The sequence below is a fragment of the Canis lupus genome, chromosome 22 (assembly GCF_048164855.1).
Source record: "Canis lupus baileyi chromosome 22, mCanLup2.hap1, whole genome shotgun sequence".
NCBI classification, from domain to species: Eukaryota; Metazoa; Chordata; class Mammalia; order Carnivora; family Canidae; genus Canis; species Canis lupus.
This window is the reverse complement of record NC_132859.1, coordinates 44,578,633-44,601,392: the sequence shown is the minus strand read 5'-3', so window position 1 is coordinate 44,601,392 and position 22,760 is coordinate 44,578,633. Positions and strand designations below refer to the sequence as shown.

Genomic DNA, 22,760 nt, shown 5'->3' with positions numbered 1-22,760 from the left:
GCTAGTGATAAAAGTGTGAAATGGTACAGTCATTTAGAAAGTAGTCTGGCGGTTTCTAAAAAAAACTAAACAAAGCTGCCGTATGACCCAGCAATTCCATTCCTCGGCATATGTGGGAGAATTGGAAACATACACACAAAGATATGTACATGAATGTTCCCAGTAGCATTATTCATAATAACTAAAAAGTGAAAACAACCTGATTATCCATCTATGGATGAATAGATACATAAATGTCACATGTCCATAAGATAGAATATTATTCAGCAATAAAAAGAAATGAAGTACTGACAGATGTCATAATATAGATGGACCTTTAAAACATTATGCTAATCATGAGAAACTGGTTACAAAAGACCACAAAGTATATGATTCTATTTATATGACATGTCCAGAATAGGCAAATGTGTAGACATAAAGTAGATTTGAGGTTGCCCAGGACTGGTATTATACAGAAATGGACAGTGACTACTAATGGGTCTGGGATTTTTTTGCAGTATGGAGGAGTGATGAAAGTGACCTAGATTTAATTATGGAGATGGTTTCACAGCTTGGAATATACTAAAAAATGATGTATACCTTAAATGGGTCAATTATGTGGTATATGAATTATATCTTAATAAAGCTATTACTTAAAAAGAGGAGCTTTTATACACTGACACCACCATGAATAAAAAGCTCTTGGAAATGGGAAACATTATAGAAGAAATGAAAATAGTTTTAATACACAGGATGTGTGGTGAAGCTGAGGAAATTTCCCAGAAAATAAAGCCAAAAGGCCAAGAGATAGAGAACAGGAAAAAAAAAGACAAAAGCATTAGAGGATTATTTGAGAAGGTTCAGTCTTTGAGTAAAAAGTTCCAGAAAAGCAGAATGGAGAAAACAGAAGAAAGGAAGTCACTGAAGAAATAATTCAAGAAAAGTTTCCAAAAAGAATAGTCACAAATTTCCAGATTGAAAGAGCCCAAGTATGTGGCACAATGAATGGAAATGGGCCAGCACTAAGGCACATTGCCGGAATACTAGAGGCAAAAAGAAGATCCTATAGCTTCCAGAGAAGGGGAAAAGATCATGGACAGGATTGGAATTGTAGTGACATTAGTAGCTCCTCTGTGCGTCTGGTCACAACAAAGCAGTTGTATACAATGTTATGAAAGAAAGTGATTTCTACTAACCTAGACCTTTTTTTAAAAACAGACAAACTGTAAGTGAAGTGTGGGTTGGAATCAAGAAAAGTTGCGAAATGCATGGCTTTAATTAACATGCCATGTTAATGGAGGAAGTGCTTAAACTGAGAAAGAGGGAGTCATGTGGCAGGTGATAGAGTGAGATCTGAAGTCCAGACCTGGCGTGAAACCAGTCTAGGGTGGAGCAGATCAGGAGGCTTGGGTGACGGTCTTCCTCAAGAAGATAATCCTGATTAGTACCTAAAGTATAGCAATGTGGTGAGAGGGGATTTACACAGCTGGGAGAGAATTGGAGGTTAAATATGACAAGTACATAGAGATAAGAAAAATATTAATTCTTGGAAACAAGAGTTATACAGGAAAGAAAGGTAATTATACAATTAGGCTTAATTATCTCATTTATATAATCATGTCATGGAAATACTGAAAAAGATCGATTTAACCAAAATTTCACTGTATCTTGAGAAAAGAGTCAGAGGGGTTGATAATAGGATTAAGTTCTCATCTTTCATAGTTGGAAGTCCAGTAGTAGATAGTTCCTAAAACCAAAAAAACCTAGGGGGAATAATTAGAACACATTACTTAGAGAGAAAAATATAAATTGAAGAAGAGTATGCCAAAATGAAAAACTTACACAGCTACAGTACTCTTGAAACTGAAGGTATAATTGTGATTTTTAAAATTAAAAAAAAAAAAGAATCTTCTTTATCTTGGTTTTATTTTGAGGGCTGAGGTTTTTAAAAAAAATTTTTTAAACCTCTCAGAATGTGAAACCATTAATAAGATTTGGCCTGTGACTTCACATAAGGATTTGGATGATGTTTGGGTCCAAGAGTATAGGAGCATAGGGAAAGTCAGTGGTTGGAGTAAAGACAGGTAGTGGAGCACAGAGAGCAAGTAAGGGGTGAAAGATATACATAGTGTATATAGTAAATATTAAACACTACCATAATCGACATCCATGTACAGGTTCGGAGAGTACCAGGTTCCAGTGGCCGCCTTCATAAGACAGAAGATGGTGGCTGGGAGTGGAGTGATGATGAATTTGATGAAGAAAGTGAGGAAGGGAAAGCAGCAATTTCACAACTCAGAGTAAGTCTTGTTAAACTGTATGGTTAATATAGAGCTCTTTTTGTCTGAAGCCTCTGAGATAATACTATATTCTCTGGTTCTGTTCAGCTTAACCAGCTAAAATATAAAAAATAAGATAGTGACAGAATTTCCTCAAGCAAGTTATCAAGAGTAAGAGCCCATTTAATTCTACATGGAATTAATTCTACATGGAAAAGTAGACTGACATCTTTTTGAATATGATATTTAGAGTATATAAAAATGGCAAAATCTAGAAATATAACCTACTAGGCCTGAGGTGAGAATACACTGGATAAGATTAATGGCTGATTAGACATTACAGAAGAGATCACTGAACTCAAAAGCCTAAAAAAACAGTCCCTGAAGACTGCTAACCTTTGACCTGAAGAGGAACAGTATACCTTTCTTTAGTTGGTATATCCTGGATAGGCGCTGTGTGTGTGTGTGTGTGTGTGTGTGTGTGTGTGTGTGTGTATCCTGGATACGCGCACTATAAGCAGCGAAGACAAAGGTCTTGTTTTGATTTTTTTTTTCCATTATTTTTGCCTAAAGTTAATACCTCAAGTTGATTGATAGGACTCATTCCCAGGAATAGAAATATATATGGGAAATATTAATGTTTAAGATTCATCACAGCCTTGACTGCCTAGAACCTTTTTGTGGTATGAGTGGTGAGTAGGTGGTGTATCTCTGCTTAAAAGATCTGCTCTACCATAGCACTTATGACTTTGCTTATCAACACTGAATATTTGTTGGTCTTGTCAGATGAAGTCTGAGTCTAGTCTTTTTGCAAGCTAAGTTTGTAAAGACCTTGTCAATGAAAATGGGCAAAAATTTATTATGGTCTAACTTTGGAAAGTTCTTCAAAAGATAACGAATATAAATATTCATTTCTAGACGAGTTTATTAAATGTACGACTGGTTTCTTTTCTCCTTTTTTCATATGATTCCTCTTTAAATTGACTTTTTGGTAATGTTATGTTAAAGTAATCAGAGAAAGCCAGAGATACATGAATCTTGTAGTTCTAGCCTCCTGTGCAAGAGTTGATACAGTTTTTTCTCTGGCCAAAAAGTAATATTTGGGAAGATAAATTATAGTATTTTCAATTCTGATTATTATCCCCTAGCTATCTGCAAGAAAAATTTATTTGAAATTTTGTAGTTCTGAAATACTTATAGTAGCTTTTCTATAACCTGACACACTGGTGTATAAACAGCATTGAAAATTATGTACTTTGTTCTCAGAATGAATAACTTTCTGTATTTCTTATGTTATTCTTTTTTTTTTCCTTGAAGATTTTATTAGTTTATTCATGAGAGACACAGAGACATTGGCAGAGAGAGAGGCAGGCTCCATGCAGGAGCCTGATGTGGGACTTGATCTTGGGACTCCAGGATCACACCCTGGGTCAAAGGCAGATGCTCAATTGCTGAGCCACCCAGGCGTCCCTCTTATGTTATTGTTACAGCCATTTTTGATGACATGACTTCGTTTGTAAGAGGAAACTCTTTTAAAACTAGATTGAATTATATTGAAAATATACAGTATAATCAAGCAGGTGGGGTGCAAGGATAGTTCAATATTGGGAAATCTTGTGATATTAATAGGCCTAAAGAGAAAACAAATACCATTCCTATTTTCATACATTCTGAAAAAACTTTGACAGAATCTAATAGGCCTAACAAGAGGAAAAATCATACTTTTTTTTTTTTTTTTTTAAGATTTTATGTATTCATGAGAGACACAGAGAGAGAGGCAGAGACACAGGCAGAGGGAAATGCAGGCCCCATGCAGGGAGCCTGATGTGGGACTCCATCCCAGATCTCCAGAATCAAGCCCTGGGCTGAAGGTGGTGCTAAACCGCTGAGCCACCCGGGCTGCCCGAAAATATATTTTCGTATTCTTACTTTCATATGTTCTGAAAAAACTTTTGACAAAATTCAGCACATGTTCATAATAAAGATTCTTAGAGATCCACATTTCCATCTTTTATATCATTTTCTTTTTTCTGAAGAACCTCCCTTCACATTTTTTCGTAGCATGGATCTACTTGTGGTGACTTCTTTGAGGTTTTTGGTCTGAAAATGTCTTTATTTCACCTTTGTTTTGAAAAGATATGTTTGGTAGGTATAGACTTTTAAATTGATAGGTTTTTTTCTTTCAGTATTTTAAAGAAGTTTCCCTGAATTCTTGTTTGTATTGTTTCTGTTGAGAAGTCTGCTGGTATCCTTGTCTTGTTCTTTTAGAAGTTCCATGTCTTTTTACCGTGGCTGCTTTTAAGATACTCCTTTTTGAACGATATTGAGCAATTTGATTATGGCATGCCTGGGTTTGTTTGTTGACCATGTTTTTTGTACTTGGGATTTATTGAGTTTGCATCTGTGGGTTTCTAAGTTTTTATCAAATAGGGACAGTTTTTAGCTATTATATTTTCAAATACTTTTTTCTACCCTTCATACCTTTAAGACTCTAATAACCTGTATACTAGGCTGCTTAAAATTGCCAGTTCACTGATTTTTTTCACTTTTTAAAAATTCTGTTTTTACTCAGTTTCATTTTCTATTGCTGGCTTTCAAGTTCATTTTTTCTTCTGCAGTGCCTAATTGCTGTCATTCCCATTTGATCTATTTTATATTGCAGACATTGTAATATTTTAGAAGTTTGATTTTGTGTTTGTTCATTTTTACATCTTCATGTTTCTATTTCTCGAAGATAACTGTAATAATTACAGTTATAATAACTATTTTAGTTCTTTCTCTGCCCATTCTAAGACTTATGTCCGTTCTGGAGCAGTTTGTTTGATTATTCCCTTCATTATAGCTTGAAGAATGTTTTCCTGACTTGAGGAAATAGGGCTAATAGTCCAAGGAGACTGAGGCAGATAAAATCAATAAGGTAAAGTACCATGGAGAAGATAGCTGCACACAGAGAGAAACTTAGACGTCTACAGAGCTTCCCTTTTGAGTGTTCAGCAGAATACTCTTCAAGAAATACATGTGAGAAAACCACCTGAGACTAGATAACAGCATCCAACACTCACAGAGAGCCAGAGTGGAGAAGCCTATAATTCACAAGACATTGGGTAGAGTTCTTAGAAAGGTCTGGTCTAAGTAGTGGGGGAGCATATGATCCTAGGCTGAACACTGCTCCAGATCCAACTAACAACTCATAAAGCAATATTCAAAAGGATTAAACAATTTCTAAGTAACTTGACTGTATTCCAGAACAAAGCTTAAGAGATTTATAGCAATACAAAATTATCAGCATGCAACAAGGTAAAATTCACAGCATCTGGCATCTAATCAAAGATTACCAGGTATACAGAGAATCAGGAAGACAATAACGGTGAACACAATTTATGCTCAGGTCTTAGTCTTTAATGTCATTCTCTACTAAAAGAATTAGGACTCCTTAGAGAAATGGCTGATCCTGGGGCTTACATACAGAAAATTCAAGATGAATTGGGAATATCTTCTTTTGTCTAAAAAGTTTTTTTATTAAAAAAAGTCATAGGGATCCCTGGGTGGCGCAGTGGTTTAGCGCCTGCCTTTGGCCCAGGGTGCGATCCTGGAGACCCGGGATTGAATCCCACGTCAGGCTCCCAGTGCATGGAGCCTGCTTCTCCCTCTGCCTGTGTCTTTGCCTCTCTCTCTCTCTCTCTCTCTGGGACTATCATAAATAAATAAAAATTAAAAATAAATAAATAAATAAATAAATAAATAAATAAATAAATAAATAAATAAAGTCATAATTTTAGAATACAAGGGCCGGGGCAGCCCCGGTGGCACAGCGGTTTAGCGCTGCCTGCAGCCCAGGGCCTGATCCTGGAGACCCTGGATCGAGTCCCATGTCGGGCTTTCCGCAGGGAGCCTGCTTCTCCCTCTGCCTGTGTCTCTGCCTCTCTCTCTCTCTCTCTCTCTCTCTCTGTGTCTCTATGAATAAATAAATAAAATCTTTAAAAAAAAAAGAAAAAAGAATACAAGGGCCAAGTTGAATGAGCTTCCACTGACCAAATTAGAGAGAATTTAACTATCAAAATTATTAGGTGCAGTAATAAATTTCAAATCATTTTAAAAAATAGGGATTTATGAGTCTATGCCAAAAATGAATAGGTGGATAAATAAGTGGTGGGAAAGGACTATAGTTCATTATTACAGTAAATTACCAGTGCTGACTGGTAAGTGTGAAGGAGTATTGGAGTGGAAAATCATCATTTTATAGCCATGATAAAGCAGTCATAAAGATTAGTTCATCAGAGGATGCAAAGTATAGGGGAGAATTTTGATGAACAGGATGTTTACAATTCTTAAAGTGTCTCTCCACAGATTGCCTATTAGTTGCAAAGGGAAAAATAATTACTGCATACTGAGAATTTGGAAAATGCCTTCACTAGATGATTAAAATTTACTGTGAAATTTACTGAAGTTGGTACCTTTAGTAGTATGAAGTTATATAAGGGAATATCTCTGTTCTTAAGAAATACATAGTGACTCTTCAGTGGTAAAACAGCTATGTTAGATGCAACTTATTCTCAAACAGTACAGGAAAAATATGATTGGCGAAATAAATATATTTAAAAAGAGAAAATGAACATCTAAATAGTAAAGCAGATAAGAATAAAAGGTTAATGATGGGTGAATCTGGTATACTTGTGTTCTTTGTACTATTCTTATTCTAGTAACTTTTCTCTCTACGTTTGAAATTATTTCCAAATGTTAAGTTTAAAGAAAAGGTTTTGATTTGGCCATATACTCTCTGTTATTTACTAGCTATCACTTGAACCTTGAATTTCCTTAATAAAATGGTGATGAAAGTTCACAAAAACCTAACTTGAGCTTTTAAGTAGTCTAAATTTATGCTTAGTAGAATTTACCATAAATTGATACTTGTTTAGAGATATGTTGAGGTTTCTGTTGTTGTTATTGTTGTTGTATTCTCCAGTTGCCTATATCTAGAATCACTACTTCTGATTTACTAAATAAATTTAGATTCTATTTTCATATGGCAGATTACAACTGGTTTTTCAATTTTGGCTGAAGAGTATTCTCCATTAAAGCCCATAACCCAAATTACTCTGCTTTGAGGATGTGCTGAATGATTAGTTTGAAGGCATATATTTAGTGTGAGATTTTATGTATATAATATGTTCATAATCAGTAGAAAGAATTGTACTTTGAAGAATGTGACCTCCCTGCTGCCTGAGAACTTAGGCCTTGAGTCCCATTATGTTTGCTTATAAACCTCAAGTTATGAACTCTTAGAATACTGTAAGACATTGATGTATTAAAGGCTACCTGGACAAAAAATACAATAGTATCATGATATTTTCTTTTTCCAGAAAACTTTCACTAGAGTTACCAGTGACTTAACTTATGGATCAAAATGAAATGGAATTTACTTACATTTCAACATTCTGTGCAGTTTGGAACTGACCACAAGTAACCTAAGTTGTACGTTAATAAGCATTTTTTGTATTTCTTTTAGTCTCCCAGAGTGAAAGAATCATTATCAAATTCTGAGGTAAGTAGTTGTGGGTTTTGATTCATTAAATGTTATGTGCTTTTGTTTTGTTTTGCTTTAATGTTAAGCACTTTTTTTAAATATGTGCCTAAATGGGAATGAGAATTTATAGCATTCAGATTTCATCAGGGGTATCAATTCTAAGTTTAAATGGATTTCTGCAGTAAGTTGGTGCCATTGCACTCACTTTAAAAGTTGACCTAAATACCCAGAAAGATGTTTCTTCCTTTCTTGCCTGACTTTATGACTTAAAGTCTTGGGCAGCTTGAAGTGGAAGGTAGTCTTTTTGCATTAATCAGTCCAGGAATTTGTCATATCCTATCTTTCCTTTTTGTTTCCGCCCCCTTTTGTTTCTCTTATGATGTAGATTCTTGTCTTTAGTTATTGCCTCTTGTGATAGGGAATCCTACTAAACTATTAGGTTGGCCTGCCTTATGCTCCTTACAATGAAGATAACCATCACTGAAGACAACAATCATTTCAGGGTATGCATCCTGTAATACATTCTTCCTTCTGGCAGCTTGCATTCCAAGCTCGGTATTTGATTTAATGATACATACCTTGCCCTCTTAAATCAGTTGCCGTCTTAAATCAAGCACAGTTTTTGGCCCTGTGCTTAAAAGTACTATTTTTTTCCACTTGATTTGTGGAATATACAATATAAATTTTTGCACACAATTACGTACAGGATTTGTGTACATAGTATTGTTTAAGCCTGAAAATAAATAACTGTATTTCAGCATATTTACAGGCCCAGTATCTGACAACTTCTATCAGAACTGTGGTTCGCTAAGATTTCTGGCTCCTTTTTTTGTTTCATGGTAGAATTGCATCTCCCTATTCCTTGTTACTCATGGCCACGGCAGTTACTTTGGACAATGAAATGCGAACAGAAGGAACCCTTCTGTTCCTTGGGTCCCCCTTGCCCCTACCACCACAATCTGCATCCCTGAATGAGGATGATAACAAATGTAGCCTCTGCTGTGCTCCCTTCGGCAGCACATATACAAATGTAGCCTCTGCTGACCAGAGATAGACATGAAGTGTGTGTAAGAAATAACTTCTTTATGTAATCTTCTGAGAATTTAAGATTATTTCTTACTCTAATTTAATCTGTCTTGACTAATTCTTAATTTCTCCACAGTTGAGTGGAGAGGGCATTTTACATATTATCCAAAGTTGTGGGCAGCCCCGGTGACACAGTGGTTTAGCGCCGCCTGCAGCCCAGGGCGTGATCCTGGAGACCCTGGATCAAGTCCCACATCAGGCTCTCTGCATGGAGCCCGCTTCTCCCTCTGCCTGTGTCTCTGCCTCTCTCTCTGTGTGTGTCTCTATGAATAAATAAATAAAATCTTAAAAAAAAAAAAGAATTCAAAGTTGTTCTTGTAATCTCCATGTCCTTTTGCCTTAATTGCAGCCCCACATGGACTCTCAGGCACCTCATACTCACACTTCTGTCCTCACTACTTTGAGTGTCTCAGTGGGTTAAGCATCTGCCTTAGGCTTAGGTCATGAACCCTACGGGTCCTGGGATCTAGCTGTATTGGGCTCCCTGCGTAGTGGGAAGTCAGCTTCTCTCTTTCCCTCTGTGCGCCGCCCCTCCCAGCCCATGCACTCTCTCTGTCAAATAAATAAAAGCTTTAAAAAAAAAAAAAATCTGTGGTGAAATAGATGTAACATGGAAGTTACCATCTTAACCATGTTTAAGAGTACAGTTCAGTGGCGTCCAGTACACTCACACCGTTGATCTCCAGGTGAACAATCACCCCATTTTTTCCTCCCCCCAACCCCTGACAGCCACCATTCTACCATCTCTGAATTGTACTATTCCATGTGTACCTCATGTAAGTGGAATCATATAATATTTGTCTTTTGTGACTGGCTTATCTCTCCCAGCATAATGTCCTCTGGGTTCATCGATGTAATAATATGTGTCAGATTTCCTTCCTTCCTCCCCTTTTGAGGCTGAATAATATTCTACTGTCTGTATCTACCACATTTGTTTATCCATTGACTGGATAGCACTTGGGTTGCTTTCATTTTTGGGCTGTTGTAAATAATTTCATTCTGAACGTGGCTGCATAAATATCTGGTTGAGTTCCTGCTTTCAGTTCTTTGGGGTCTGTACTCAGAAAGGAATTGCTGGGTCATATAGCAATTCTATTTTTATTTTATTTTTTTTATAAATTTTGATTAAAAAAAGATTTTATTTATTCATGAGAGATATATATAGAGAGAGGCAGGGACACAGGCAGAGGGAGAAGCAGGCTTCATGCAGGGAGCCCGACATGGGACTTGATCCCAGGTCTCCAGGATCACACCCTGGGCTGAAGGCTGCGCTAAACCACTGAGCCACCTGGGCTGCCCTATTTTTAATGTTTTGAGGAATCATCTTACTGTTTTCCACAGTGGCTGCACTCTTCTATATTCCTACCTGTGCTGCACAGGGTTCCAGTTTCTCCATATCAGTTCATTGCTTGGTTTTCTTTAACCTTTCTGTTCTTATTATAGGTAATTATGTATCTGGAATTTGGAAACTGTTCTTTTGAAATATTGCTAATACTTAAGGTTAACATTTTCTTTTTGTTGTTGTTTTTAAAGATTTTATTTATTTATTCATGAGAGACACAGAGAGAGAGAGAGAGAGAGAGAGAGAGAGAGGCAGAGACATAGGCAGAGGGACAAGCAGGCTCCATGCAGGGAGCCTGACGTGGGACTTGATGCCGGGTCTCCAGGGTCAGGCCCTGGGCTGAAGGCGGCGCTAAACCGCTAAGCCACCTGGGCTGCCCAATGTTAACATTTTCAAAATTAATCTTAACAATCTGTTTTTCTTTCAAAATCCAGAACCAGAGTTACTTTTTATTTCCTCTGTGTGATGTAAATGAACACAGAATTATACTTCTTTTTCTCTTGATTTTGTTTATATAATATCAGCTATTAAGCCTCTCTTGTTGCCCTTTTAGTTTTATTCTCTTTCAACTCTAAATTTTAGTATTTTTCCCCATCAACTTGTAATTTTGAATATGTTTAATTTGACTTTTTACTCAACATCAGTCTTTTTCCCCCTACATTACATACTTAATATTAATAAAAATATTTCAAACATGCAAAATTATATATATGTGTATATATATATATATATATATATAATGTCTGTGTTGGTTATAAAGCTTCACATCTGTTTTGAAAAGCATGTCAGATATGTTAAATGTATCACTGGTTAATTGTCTTTCTTTTTATGTAATGGAAGGTTCCCAGAAAAATGGAGCTTTTGTAATTTAGTATTACTACTTAAATCTGTATCTTGGAGGTGCTATTTTATTGGGCAAAGTGAATAGAATAGATGTAATTAGAAATAAATATGTGAACTAGTGTTATATGGGCTTTAGTATGGCTGAACTTGAAAAATCTGTGCTAAGTGAAATAAGCCAGATACAACAGAGTGCATACATTCTGTTTATATGAAAGATCCAGAAAAGGCAAATTGATGAAGTCAGAATGTAGATCAGTGGCTGCCTAGGGCTGGGTGTGGCAGCAGAAGTCAAATGTAAATGGGCACCAGAGAACTGAGTTGATGAAAATGTTCTCAAGCTAAAGTGTAGTAATATTTGCACAAGTATAAGTTTTCTAGAAACCATTGAATTGGATACTTAGAGTGGATGAATTTAGTAGGATATTACACCTCAAAAAAGTTATTATAAACAAAAAAACCTAGTAGAAATATTTGGCTTCCATTTGAAATAATATTCAAGAGAGGTAGAGGTGTGCCAGTGCACTACACAGAAACTGCTTTGAAAATGTCACTCCGGGAGGCTCTCCTTGCCCGTCAGCAGACTTGCTTCCCTTTCCATTCAGCTAAAGCAGCACTGTCTGGTTTTTTACAGCTATTTTCAACAACTGATCCCGTGGGTACTTTACTCCAAGTTCCAGAACAAATTTCTGCTCATCTACCTCAGCCAGCCGGGCACATGCCTGCACAACCAACTCCCGTCTCTCCCCCACCCCCGGCAGAGCCAGCAAAAACAGCTCAGGTAAAGCAGGAGTACACTTTCATGGTCGGCCTTCTGGGTAGATGGAGACAGCAGAAACTGATGTTGTGGTGGAGTTTAAAACAAACTAGAAATTCTCTTCTCACAGTTTTCATTGTATGCAGGTAATAGAGCTTTTCAAGGATCACACAGGTTTTCAAGCAGCAAGATAAGTTAGTGATGGAAACATTCCAAACCTCAGAAATTTGGGGATATTCTCATCAACTTTTTATGAGATCAGTATTACATCTGCAGCTGACCAAGTTCGTCTTGACACTAGGATTGTCAGTTCTGTTTCCTTTTTGTTCAGTTACACTTGTATTATAAATACATCTCCAATCCATGATTTTCTTTTATTACTCTTTTTTTAAAGATATTTGTCAATTTTATGAGGGTTGAGTTTATTGAAGTGATGAAATATCTATAAATGCACATCATTTGTCACACACAAATATCATTAAATCCTCATACACTGAGCAGTCAAGGGAATAAGGGACCCCACTGTGAATCACTCCCTGTTGGCCTTCTGGAAACTCCAGATACTGTGTGCAACACGTGACCTTATGCTCCATGGTTGGAGTGAGGTTTCCAGAGTCTGTTCATTTCTTAAATATTAGAGACTTCATTTTTTTTCCCCTAACATTTTAGACTGAAAGAGGTAAAGATGGAAGTTCTGATTTTTTTCTTTTGCAATCTGATGGTGGTCTGCCTTTGGAGACCTGCTCTGAGAGCTTCTAGGTAATCATGGTGTTGACTTCATGTCACCTTTTTATCGAATGCAAGCTTCCCATTTCTTTCTACCATATCCAGAAAGATACAGTTATTTTATGAAAACTGATGGAAAGATTGGATTCACTTTATAAAAAACTTCAGTAGAATGTATATTCTCTAGGAAGCAAGGGATACCTTACAGTTTTCAGAGAGGATTAGTTTAGTCATTAAAAGACTTGGGACCTCCAGGCTAGATTCCTAAGGGGCAGCTAGTTTAGATCCTACCTTGTATATTGCTATATGATACACTGGCAGAATTTTTTAAAGGGAAAAAACCAGCTATGTTGTTTTTCACCCTTGTAGAGGGAAAGAGGCATCTGAATAATACAAAATACAAATGTAGCTTGTATGGCATTTCATGTGGGTTTGAGAATATTCTTTCTAATTGTGCTTAACTCAGGCTGACATCTCTTGTTGCTGCCTCCAAGTGCATCCTACCATAGCAAGAAATGTCCCAGCAACTGATCTGTCCTCACTGAGAGATGAAGAAATTGCTGCCACGTGGATGTTTCCTCTGCTGATGACCATTAGTCACCTCATGCTTAGTAGTTTATACGCTGACTTTATACCTTTCGATGCTTTTTTAGACTCTGCCTTCAGGAGCAGGCTCACAAGAGACCAAGATCCCAATCAGCCTAGTACTCAGATTAAGGTAAGTAAACACCTTCTGGTTACCTTTTGAATACTCTAAATATGCTGTTTTCTCTTTGAAAGTGACTCTTTTTTCTAATAGTCTGTGCCTGAGAGTAACCAGCAAGATTCTTTGCCCTCCAGTATCAAGGGCAGGGCATTGCAGGGATGCAATACTGTTGCCCTCATAGTCAGTTGAGTGTCTGACTCTTGGTTTCGGCTCAGGTCGTGATATTAGGGCTGTGAGATCAAGTCCCATGTCGGCCTCCACACTCAGTGGAGTCTGCTTAACATTCTCTCTCTTGCTCCTCCCCTCCTCTAAAATAAATAAATAAAATCTTAAAAAAAAAAAAAGAAGTAATAGCAACAGCACAAGGACTTGGATGTTAACTAGCGCACACATTCTCTTAGCTGTTTCTCCATTAATGATTTTTTCCAAACAACTAGTTTAGGTTTAGGTTCTGTAATTGAGTACGGTCTGTTGGCTTATCTGAAGATTAGGCTTTTAATTTTGACCATATATCATGGGCTCTCAGATCATCTGACCCAAGAGTGGAGTGCTTTCTGATTGTGATAGATCTTATTAAGGCCTTGTTCTTAAAATGATGAAGGGAAAATCCTCTAAGGATATAATTGTCTGTTTCTCTGTTTTACAGAAAGTGTTCTAAATCAGTGGTTCTTGCTGGGGTCATATAGATAGGTTCTGACAGATTGCTCACAGGAAGTGCCATAGGTGGCAATCTGCTCATTCTAACCCTCTCCTTTTGCAGGTAGTTAGATTAAGATTGCAGAGCATTCTTGTTAGATTAGCAATGGCTGTTGTTCTAATTTGGTCTCATTCTATTCATAAAACAAAGTTATCACTTAAGACAACTCAGATCTTCTTTAACTATTACTATATAATTCCAGTATTAATTTAATTCCAGTTATCTTATGGTGTTTCAGTTGTACAATACAATAACTCAACAATTCTGTATATTACTGAGTGTTCATAGTGTATTCTTGATCCCCATCCCCTGTTTCACACATCCGCCTTCCCACCTCCCCTATGGTAACCATCGGTTTGAATAGTTAAGAGTCTAGTTTTAGGCTTGTCTCTTTTTTTTTCCCCTCTGTTCATTTGTTTTGTTTCTTAAATTCCACATGTGAATGAAATCATATGATACTTGTCCTTCTTTGAGTGACTTCCTTTAGCATTATACTCTCTGGCTCCATTCACATGGAGCAAATGGCAAGATTTCATTCTTTCTTATGGTTGAGTAATATCCAATTGTATGTGTATACTGCATCTTCTTTATCATTCATCAGTCGATGGACACTTGGGCTGCTTCTGTATCTTGGCTATTGTAATAATGCAGCAGTAAAAGGGGTGCATGTATTCCTTTGAATCAGTGTATTTGTATTTTTTGTGTAAATATCCAACTGTGTGATTACTGGATCATATGGTATTTCTATTTTTAACTTCTTGAGGAATTTCCATGCTGTTTTCCACAGTGGCTGCACCAGTTTGCATTCCCACCAACAGTGTACAAGGATTCTATTTCTCCACGTCCTCACCAACACATGTTGTTTCTTGTGTTGTTGATTGTGATGAGAGTTAGGTGATATCTCATTTGATTTTGATTTGTGTTTCCCTAATGATGAGTGATGTTTTCATATGTCTGTTGGCCATCTGGATGTCTTCTTTGGAAAAATGTTTATGTATCCTGCCCATTTTTTTTTTTTAATTTATTTATGATAGTCACAGAGAGAGAGAGAGAGAGAAGCAGAGACATAGGCAGAGGGAGAAGCAGGCTCCATGCACTGGGAGCCTGATGTGGGATTCGATCCCGGGTCTCCAGGATCGTGCCCTGGGCCAAAGGCAGGCGCCAAACCGCTGCGCCACCCAGGGATCCCTCCTGCCCATTTTTTAATTGGATTATTTGGGGGGTTTTGGTATTGAGTTGTATAAGTTCTTTTATTATTTTGGATACTAGCCCTTTCGTATCCTGTATCATTTTAATTATACCTTCCTGTGCTCATGCATTTTCCTCTTAGTTTATTTGATATCTTAGAGGGACTAAAGATGGGAGTAGGTATATAAGAATCTCCTCAAAAGCATGAGGACTTTTTGTTTTTGTTTTTGTTTTTTGTTTTTTGTTTTCATGAGGGCTTTTTGTTTTGTTTTTTCTTAGTTTGTGCTTTGGTGGGTTTTTTTCCCTATTTATTTCTGTAATCAACGGACAGTGCTATATTAGTTTCAGTTGTACAATTCAGTGATTCAGCAATTCAATTCATTACTTGGTGCTCATCACAATAAATGTACTCTTAATCCCCTTTACCCATTAGCACCAAGGTTTTATATTGATTAATATAGGGTACATAAATTATATAGAGTACATAAATTACAGAGTAATTTATGAGTACATAAATAATAGAATACATAAATTAAAAGGGTTGTATGACAGTTAGATGGTCACTCCTAGTAGTTTGCTTTGAGCCCTGAAATATGAGCTCATAGAACAGATCATATGATATGTGGGAATAGAGGGGTCTTTCTTGAGTTCTTTCCTGTTATATGTTGGCAAAGTCAATATGCATAAATCTAGAAATTTATTTTACACATTGTTTTCTTTTGTAGGAATTCAAAAAAAGAACTAAATGATATTCGATTCGAGTTCACTCCTGGGAGAGGTGAGGCATCAAAAACATTAAAAACAAAATAACTTCTAATTTATCATTTAATGAAATGTATTGTGATGTTTTTGTCCTTTAGATATATTTTGCTTTTAAAAGATGAAAATGTTCCTGGTTTAAAGGGTTTGGGTGACATATGAATAAAATAAAAAATTCAATTTACTACTAACCTCATTTTAATATAATATAGTATAATACAGACAGTAATGAATGTAGCTGTAATTTACTACCTGCTGTAGTAGGCCAGGCATTGTGCTAAGCTTTCTATCTCATTAAATTCTCAGAATAGCCCCCTAAGGAAGATTATGTCCCCATTGAATAGATGATGAAACCATGGTTTAGAGATAGGAGAGGTAACTTCTTGTCATTCACACAGCTGGAATCATATCTACACCATATCAGGGTGCAGAGTTCTCGCTCTCATCACTGAATATGGTTGTCCTTCTCCATGACAGGACAAGGAAGAAATAAGACTTCCCGGCTACTCTCCCCAGGCCAAAGCTGAGTCCTATCAAGCATTGTTTCTGGCCATGAACTTCTCCCTGGGATGAGGCTTGTTTCTTTCTTGCCATTGTTACTCAGGATTCAGATTTGGGAGGTGGCCAGCAGCCAGTACATTTGTCCTGTGTGCCATGCTCATTCTTCCTGCTGTTTTGGTATCATCAGCAACTAAGTATGAAAGAGAACAGATGCAGATGTGGAGAGGTGTATCTGTTTCACTGTTTAAAACCAGGAAGAGTCTCATCTTAAACTAATTCAAATCGCTGGTCATCTGTGCAAATGTGTACTCATCCACTCTCCAGAGGTCCTCTTGTTCCTTTCAAGGGCTCAGCCCTCAAGAAGCAGCTTCACTGAGTCAGTTGGAGATGAGATCAGTTAGGGATGCCCTGTCCTTGTCTTTTTATTTCTGTTACAACCATTGATCAGATTGTAGCACCTAAAATTGCTAGATATGAAGAAAAGCCCACCAGAATAAAAAAGAAAATGCCTTTAGCAAAAAACTTGGGGTATGATCTCCAAAGAGAAGAGATTACAATTTTTTTCTTTCAAGATGTACTTGAAAATAAATCATTCCAGTGTACTAGCCCTGGAGATGTTGCATACTCGCCATCACATCTCAGAGCTGATAAGGCTCAGGGCCAGGGCTGCCCTCAGAATGGGACTTTCCTCTAAAGCATCACTGTCAGCTGTAAGTTATCTTTACAGTGAGCATCTGATACTGGTCATCTGATTGGTAGAGACCTAAGAGAATTTCCTACTTGAGGTAAGCCCAGTGGTTGGAGAAACCTTTCTGTGGGAGGAAGACCCCACCAGCCTCCTTGGTTTTGTGGATTTAGGAGCTACTGTGGGCTTGGCAGTGCCACCAACCACTCTAAGAGTTAGCAGTGACATGCGTGCACAAGAAATGGAGCACCTTCTTCTTTGTCCTTGCAGATACAGCAGAGGGTGTCTCTCAGGAACTCATTTCTGCCGGCCTGGTTGATGGAAGGGATTTAGTAATAGGTAACTACTTTGTGCTCTGCCCTGTGCCCCCGTGTCTTTGTCTGTGTATTTAGGACCTAGAGAAGCAGACTTTGATTCCATTGAGCAGATCTCACAGGTCTTGGAATGGTCTTGGCCTCACTGAAATAATAGGTATTGGAGACAGTTTCTCATAAAAAAAGAAAAATCTCATTTTTGAGTTTGCTTTGTGACTTCCAGTGATAGTAAGTGAAAGCTGGGAGACTCTAGTAGATTGATGACATGTGTTACAAGTTAAACTTAGCCATATCTAATCCATTTTGGAGGGTGAAACTCAGCCCTTGTAGAGTTAAGAGGTAAGCAAAATTCATTAGAGGTTTATTTCTATAATAATCAGAAAGTAAGAAAAGGCACAGTTGGGCCATGGGTACATGTTATTTGAAGGGAAAAACCCATTGTGTAGGGCCAGTCAGCAAAATTTTTCTATAAAGAACCTAAATAGTTTAGGCTTTGTGGGCCATACACTGTCTCTGTTGTCTTTTTTTTTTTTTTTTTTTTTAAGATTTTATTAATTTATTCATGAGAGACACACACAGAGAGAGAGGCAGAGATGTAGGCTACATGCAGGGAACCTCATGTGGGACTCGATCCCGGGACTCCAGGATCATGACCTGAGCCAAAGGCAGAGACACTCAACCACTGACCCACCCTGGCGTCCCTGTCTCTGTTGTCTTTAAACCATTCTTAGCCAACAGCCAGACTAGAAATAAGCTGCAGGCCAGTTTTCCCATTCCTAGTTTTTGGCTTTCTGGCCCATGAGTAGGCAAATCCTACCTCTCATCTGTCTTTTTTTTTTTCTTTTAAGATTTTATTTATTCATTTGACAGAGAAAGAGCACCCAAGCAGGTTGAGCGGCAGGCAGAGGGAGAGATAGAAGCAGGCTCCCCACAGAACAGGGAGCCCAGTGAGAGCAGGGCTTGATCCCAGGACCCTGAGATTGTGACCTGAGCTGAAGGCAGACACTTAACCGACTGAGCCACCCAGGTGCCCCCTTTCACCTGTGTGTCTTGCCCCAGTTAGTACAGCATCTTAAAGTTATTTTGATCATGATTCCAGATTTATTTTTGCTACTTATAGTTGAATTTAAAAGATAACTTTTGTTTGCAGAGTAATTTATCTTTCTGCTTCCATTTTGGTTGAACATAGACCATTCTAAGCTACCATTTAAGTTTTTAAAACATGATAGAAAGTGGACTTAGTTTCTCATTATGTTCTGTTTGTATGATTACAGTGGCAGCGAATTTGCAGAAAATTGTGGAAGAACCTCAGTCAAATCGATCTGTCACTTTCAAACTGGTACTCTTCTTCTTCTTTTTTTTTTTTTTTTAAGATTTTATTTATTTATTCATGAGAGACACAGAGAGAGAGGCAGAGACATAGGCAGAGAGAGAAGCAGGATTCATGCAGGGAGCCCAATGTGGAACTCTATCCCAGGACTCCAGGATCATGCCCTAAGCCAAAGGCAGACGCTCAACCGCTGAGCCACCCAGGCATCCCTCATCTCTTCCTTATTATTAAACTGTTCTTACACAGCAGCAGCCTCTGCAGACCAGCTTCTATATTCCCTGAGTGATGAGAATATTAAAATATGGCGGATTTGTGTTCATTTAGCTTCCCCAAGGCCCTAGGCCAATGTCTCCTTTTGAGTGGCCTCACGTCCTCTCTCCATCCCAGGAAGCTTGCTTCCTACCCCAGGCCCTTGACTCTTCTCAAGAGAGAGTATTAGCCAGTCTGACTCCAGCTTTGTACTCAGCCCCCAACTTTCATCTGTGTCCTCTGTGTATCCCAGGGACCTGTACCCCACTGTTTTCCTTCCCACAGTCCTTATATCAGTTTTAATTGTTACCTGAAGTTTTGTTTACAAATAACCACAGCTTCTCATTTTGTTTTGTTCTTAGGCATCTGGTGTTGAAGGCTCGGATATTCCTGATGATGGTAAACTAATAGGATTTGCCCAGCTCAGCATCAGCTAAACCACAGCCTTGGAAGAGGCGGCCTAAGGAGATTCCATACATGCGTATCTCTGTTGCTTCTGTTGGCCTAAACCCACTACTGCCAAAGAACCCAGCAACAAACCTCCCGGCTAGGAGCTTTAGAGGTCTTTCTTTATGTTCTTGCCATCATTCCCCCGTTTTCCCACAGAGAAAGAAAAGTTGGATCACCAGTGGCCAGCATCCCTTCAAAGAGTTCCGTTAGTAAACTTACTGCACATGTTCCCTATCTTCCTCCATCTGAGATGGGAAATGTGCCTCCAAGCCCAGGAGGGAGAACTGTCAGCTCATCTTGCCTTACTCCAATGGTGGCGCTGGGTGGAAAGTAGCAGCTATATTGGGCTTCCTCATCTTGCCTGTTCTCCCACACCTGACAGGATGTGGGCATATTGGGATATCTCTTTACCACTGAAGTAGCAATTAAAAATTGATTGTTTATCTGGAGCCCAGAGAATTTAATTTAGTGATTTTTTTTTCTTTTTCTTTTTTTAAATCTGATGTGAATTCTAGCAACCTTTGTTAGGAAAAAGCACAGCCTCAGAAGGAGGCAGCCTAAACTGTGTTCTTGTTTTGTTCGTTTCTAAGCGTTTTGCTGAAGCTGCTCTCAGGCACCCCTCTTCATCACTCCCTCCAGAAAGGGTTGCTAGCCTTAACTTCAGCTGGTGCAAAACATCTGACTGTAGTCGAACTTCAGCCATCAGACCCTTCAGAGTGGAACTTTGGACTGTTTTTAGTGAAAACACCAAGTAATGGCGTGTAAAAGTGAATTTCCCCAGCAGTGGTTTTGAACAGGAAAAATTGCAACTCATATCATTGTGGAATAATTTATTCTCGGATCTTAAAAATTCAGTTGAAGAAAAACTGCTCCTTAATCCTCCCATGAAAATTTGCCTGGCCTCCACGTCATGAGGAAATGCAAGGCTGAGCTTTCTACAGCAATAAAGGAGACTCACCAGGCCAGCGAGGCCTGCCTTCCGCCCCTCTCCTGCACTGACCCTTTGGAGAGGGTCCACACTTCTGTGCGCTGAACCTGACCCAGGATGGAAAGTGAAACCACATGTGCCGTGACTTAGGATTTATGAGTAGACAGTGTTCATTTGATTTTCTATAGAAATAATATAAATTATTCTTTGGGTTTAAAAAAGAGCACTCATAATGCAATATGTGAGTAATCGGTGGGGCCGATTTTCTTTCCTACTGTTTTGCAGTCAGCCTCTAACTGCAAGTAGCCCGAACAGTTTTTGTATAAGAAAGGGACACTCAATCTGGCCTTAAAACGACACACAAAGATGAGCTTTGGCCTCACGGAAAGGGGAGAGCTGCCTCTTATAGAATTGCTCAAGCCCTTTCCAGCGCTGTTGGTCTGTGAATAACAAGATTGCTTTGTCTAGTTTTCTCTTGGAGCATCTCCGGAAGCTTTCCCCACAACTCTTGTTTCATTCTAAGCTTGTAGTTTTAGTCCTGAGCTTTCTTCCCCTTCCCTGGGTGCAGAGGCATACTGAGTAAGGAGTGGGTGTTGGGGAGGAGGAGGGGGTATGGGTTTGAGGTGGCCATTGAAAGGAAAATAGATGAAAGGATCTAAGATCAAAGTCCAGGGTCCCAGCAGGGTTGGTAAAAATCAGGAGCCTGCCAAACCTAGAGAGGGAAAAGAAGACTGATTAGCTTGCTGGAAAAATATTTACCTTTCTCTCTCTCTTTCATTCTTTCTTTCTTTCTTTCTTTCTTTCTTTCTTTCTTTCTTTCTTTCTTTCTTTCTTTCTTTCTTTCTTTCTTTCTTTTTCTTCTTTCTTTTTTTTCTTTCTTTCTTTCTTTCTTTCTTTCTTTCTTTCTTTCTTTCTTTCTTTCTTTCTTTCTTTCAGAGTAGGAGGAATGGGGAGCAGGCAGGTGGAAATAAGATGTGAAAGAGAGATAGCATCCTCTTTGGCACAGGACTAGTGGCTTACTTTTGAGCCCGTATTTTGGTTTCAAGCAAGCTATCATCATCTACTTATTGATAAATCCAAGGGGTGATGGCATCATTCTGTTCTAGCATTCTATTCGGAGGTGGTCTGGAGCCGAGGCTGGGTGTTAGCAGCAACTCATTTCCCTGTTCATTTTCTCCAGCCAGCCATTACTCTTAAACTGCAGTGGAACAGGCATGGCAATAGAAGTGGGCTGGGGCTTTCTCTTTTCTTTTCAGTTCAGCTTTTGCCCTGCTGGGAATTAGGAGCCAGACACCAAGCCCCAGCACAGTGTTATTTCTTCTTCCGCGTGATGTATGGTGGACTCCCTGTGCTGACTTAAGCAGTGATGCTGAGGAAATACGTGAACAGAAACTTCCCAGGTTGGACAGCACACGACTTAGTGAGCGACCTTGCTTCTCTCCAGGAGCAGTGGCTTAGGGTGCACCTCTGTCTCTAGGTCCCCAGGATCCCCAGGTCCCTTGGGGTAGAGACTAATTTAGCACAAGATAACATGTGCCAATGCCATTTGTGAAATGTATGGTCTTATTCTAAGTGACTGATGGATTTGTTTGGGGTTTTTGCTTAAGTTTTGAACCAAATCCTAGAGCCAGCTGATACTATTTAATAATCTGAGGATAGAATAATGGTGTATCAATAAATGGAGGTTCCTCCTATGATGTCTGGTAGATTATGGAAGATGTAAAATATTTTACCTCCCCCTTCCTTTTTTTGACTTTGTATTTTGCTGCATGTTTCCTTCATTTTTAATCAATAAAGAGTAAATTGTCTGTGGTGGTGTAAGGATTCTTTACTTCAGTGCTTGCTGGTGGGGAACAGTGAGGAGTGGGTCAAGGAGTCACTACTAACTTAATTCTTCACACAAATGGACAAAAACCAAAGTGCACCTAAATTTTAAAAAACTGTGTGTACTGATCTACGAATTATTAGAACAGCTTAAATCCATTGCACAGATGGGGAAACCGAAATCCCAAAAGGGAAAGAGAAGATATGGCCAGGGAAATTTCACAGGGTAGGGCATGAGACTCCTACTGATCTTTCCTGTTTGATTCTTTTTTTTTTTTTTTTTTTTAAGATTTATTTATTTATTCATTCAGAGAGAGCGAAGAGAGAAGCAGAGACACAAGCAGGCTCCATGCAGGAAGCCTGATGTGGGACTCGATCCTGGGTCTCCAGGACCACACCCTGGGCTATAGGCGGCGCTAAACCGCTGCGCCACCGGGGCTGCCCTCTTGTTTGATTCTGCTTATGCTGTTGGATAGGGGAAAGAGGCCAGACTCAAGCCGTTGGGGTCCCTTTTGGAAAATTCAGAGCAGGGCTGACCTTGTCCCTATTTGTCTTTGATACTGAAATGGTGGGGTTTCAAGTGAGATTCTGGCTCT

At 38.6% G+C, this 22,760-nt stretch overlaps 1 protein-coding gene across 4 annotated transcripts in view; it reads left to right on the top strand.

The window, feature by feature from the left end:
- The window catches only part of OXSR1 (oxidative stress responsive kinase 1), a 94,805-nt gene extending 72,657 nt beyond the window's left edge, over nucleotides 1–22,148 (top strand). For 3 of the 4 annotated variants that reach the window (XM_072793368.1, XM_072793367.1, XM_072793370.1), the window contains exons 11-18: nucleotides 2,157–2,279; nucleotides 7,765–7,800; nucleotides 11,685–11,831; nucleotides 13,187–13,251; nucleotides 15,850–15,902; nucleotides 17,340–17,408; nucleotides 18,658–18,722; nucleotides 19,325–22,148. In XM_072793368.1, the coding sequence (XP_072649469.1) occupies nucleotides 2,157–2,279; nucleotides 7,765–7,800; nucleotides 11,685–11,831; nucleotides 13,187–13,251; nucleotides 15,850–15,902; nucleotides 17,340–17,408; nucleotides 18,658–18,722; nucleotides 19,325–19,399 (633 nt within the window). In that variant the 3' untranslated portion in view covers nucleotides 19,400–22,148. The remainder of the gene's footprint in view (nucleotides 1–2,156; nucleotides 2,280–7,764; nucleotides 7,801–11,684; nucleotides 11,832–13,186; nucleotides 13,252–15,849; nucleotides 15,903–17,339; nucleotides 17,409–18,657; nucleotides 18,723–19,324) is intronic. The other variant, XM_072793369.1, reaches the window with a different exon arrangement.
- The last annotated feature ends 612 nt before the right edge of the window (nucleotides 22,149–22,760 follow it).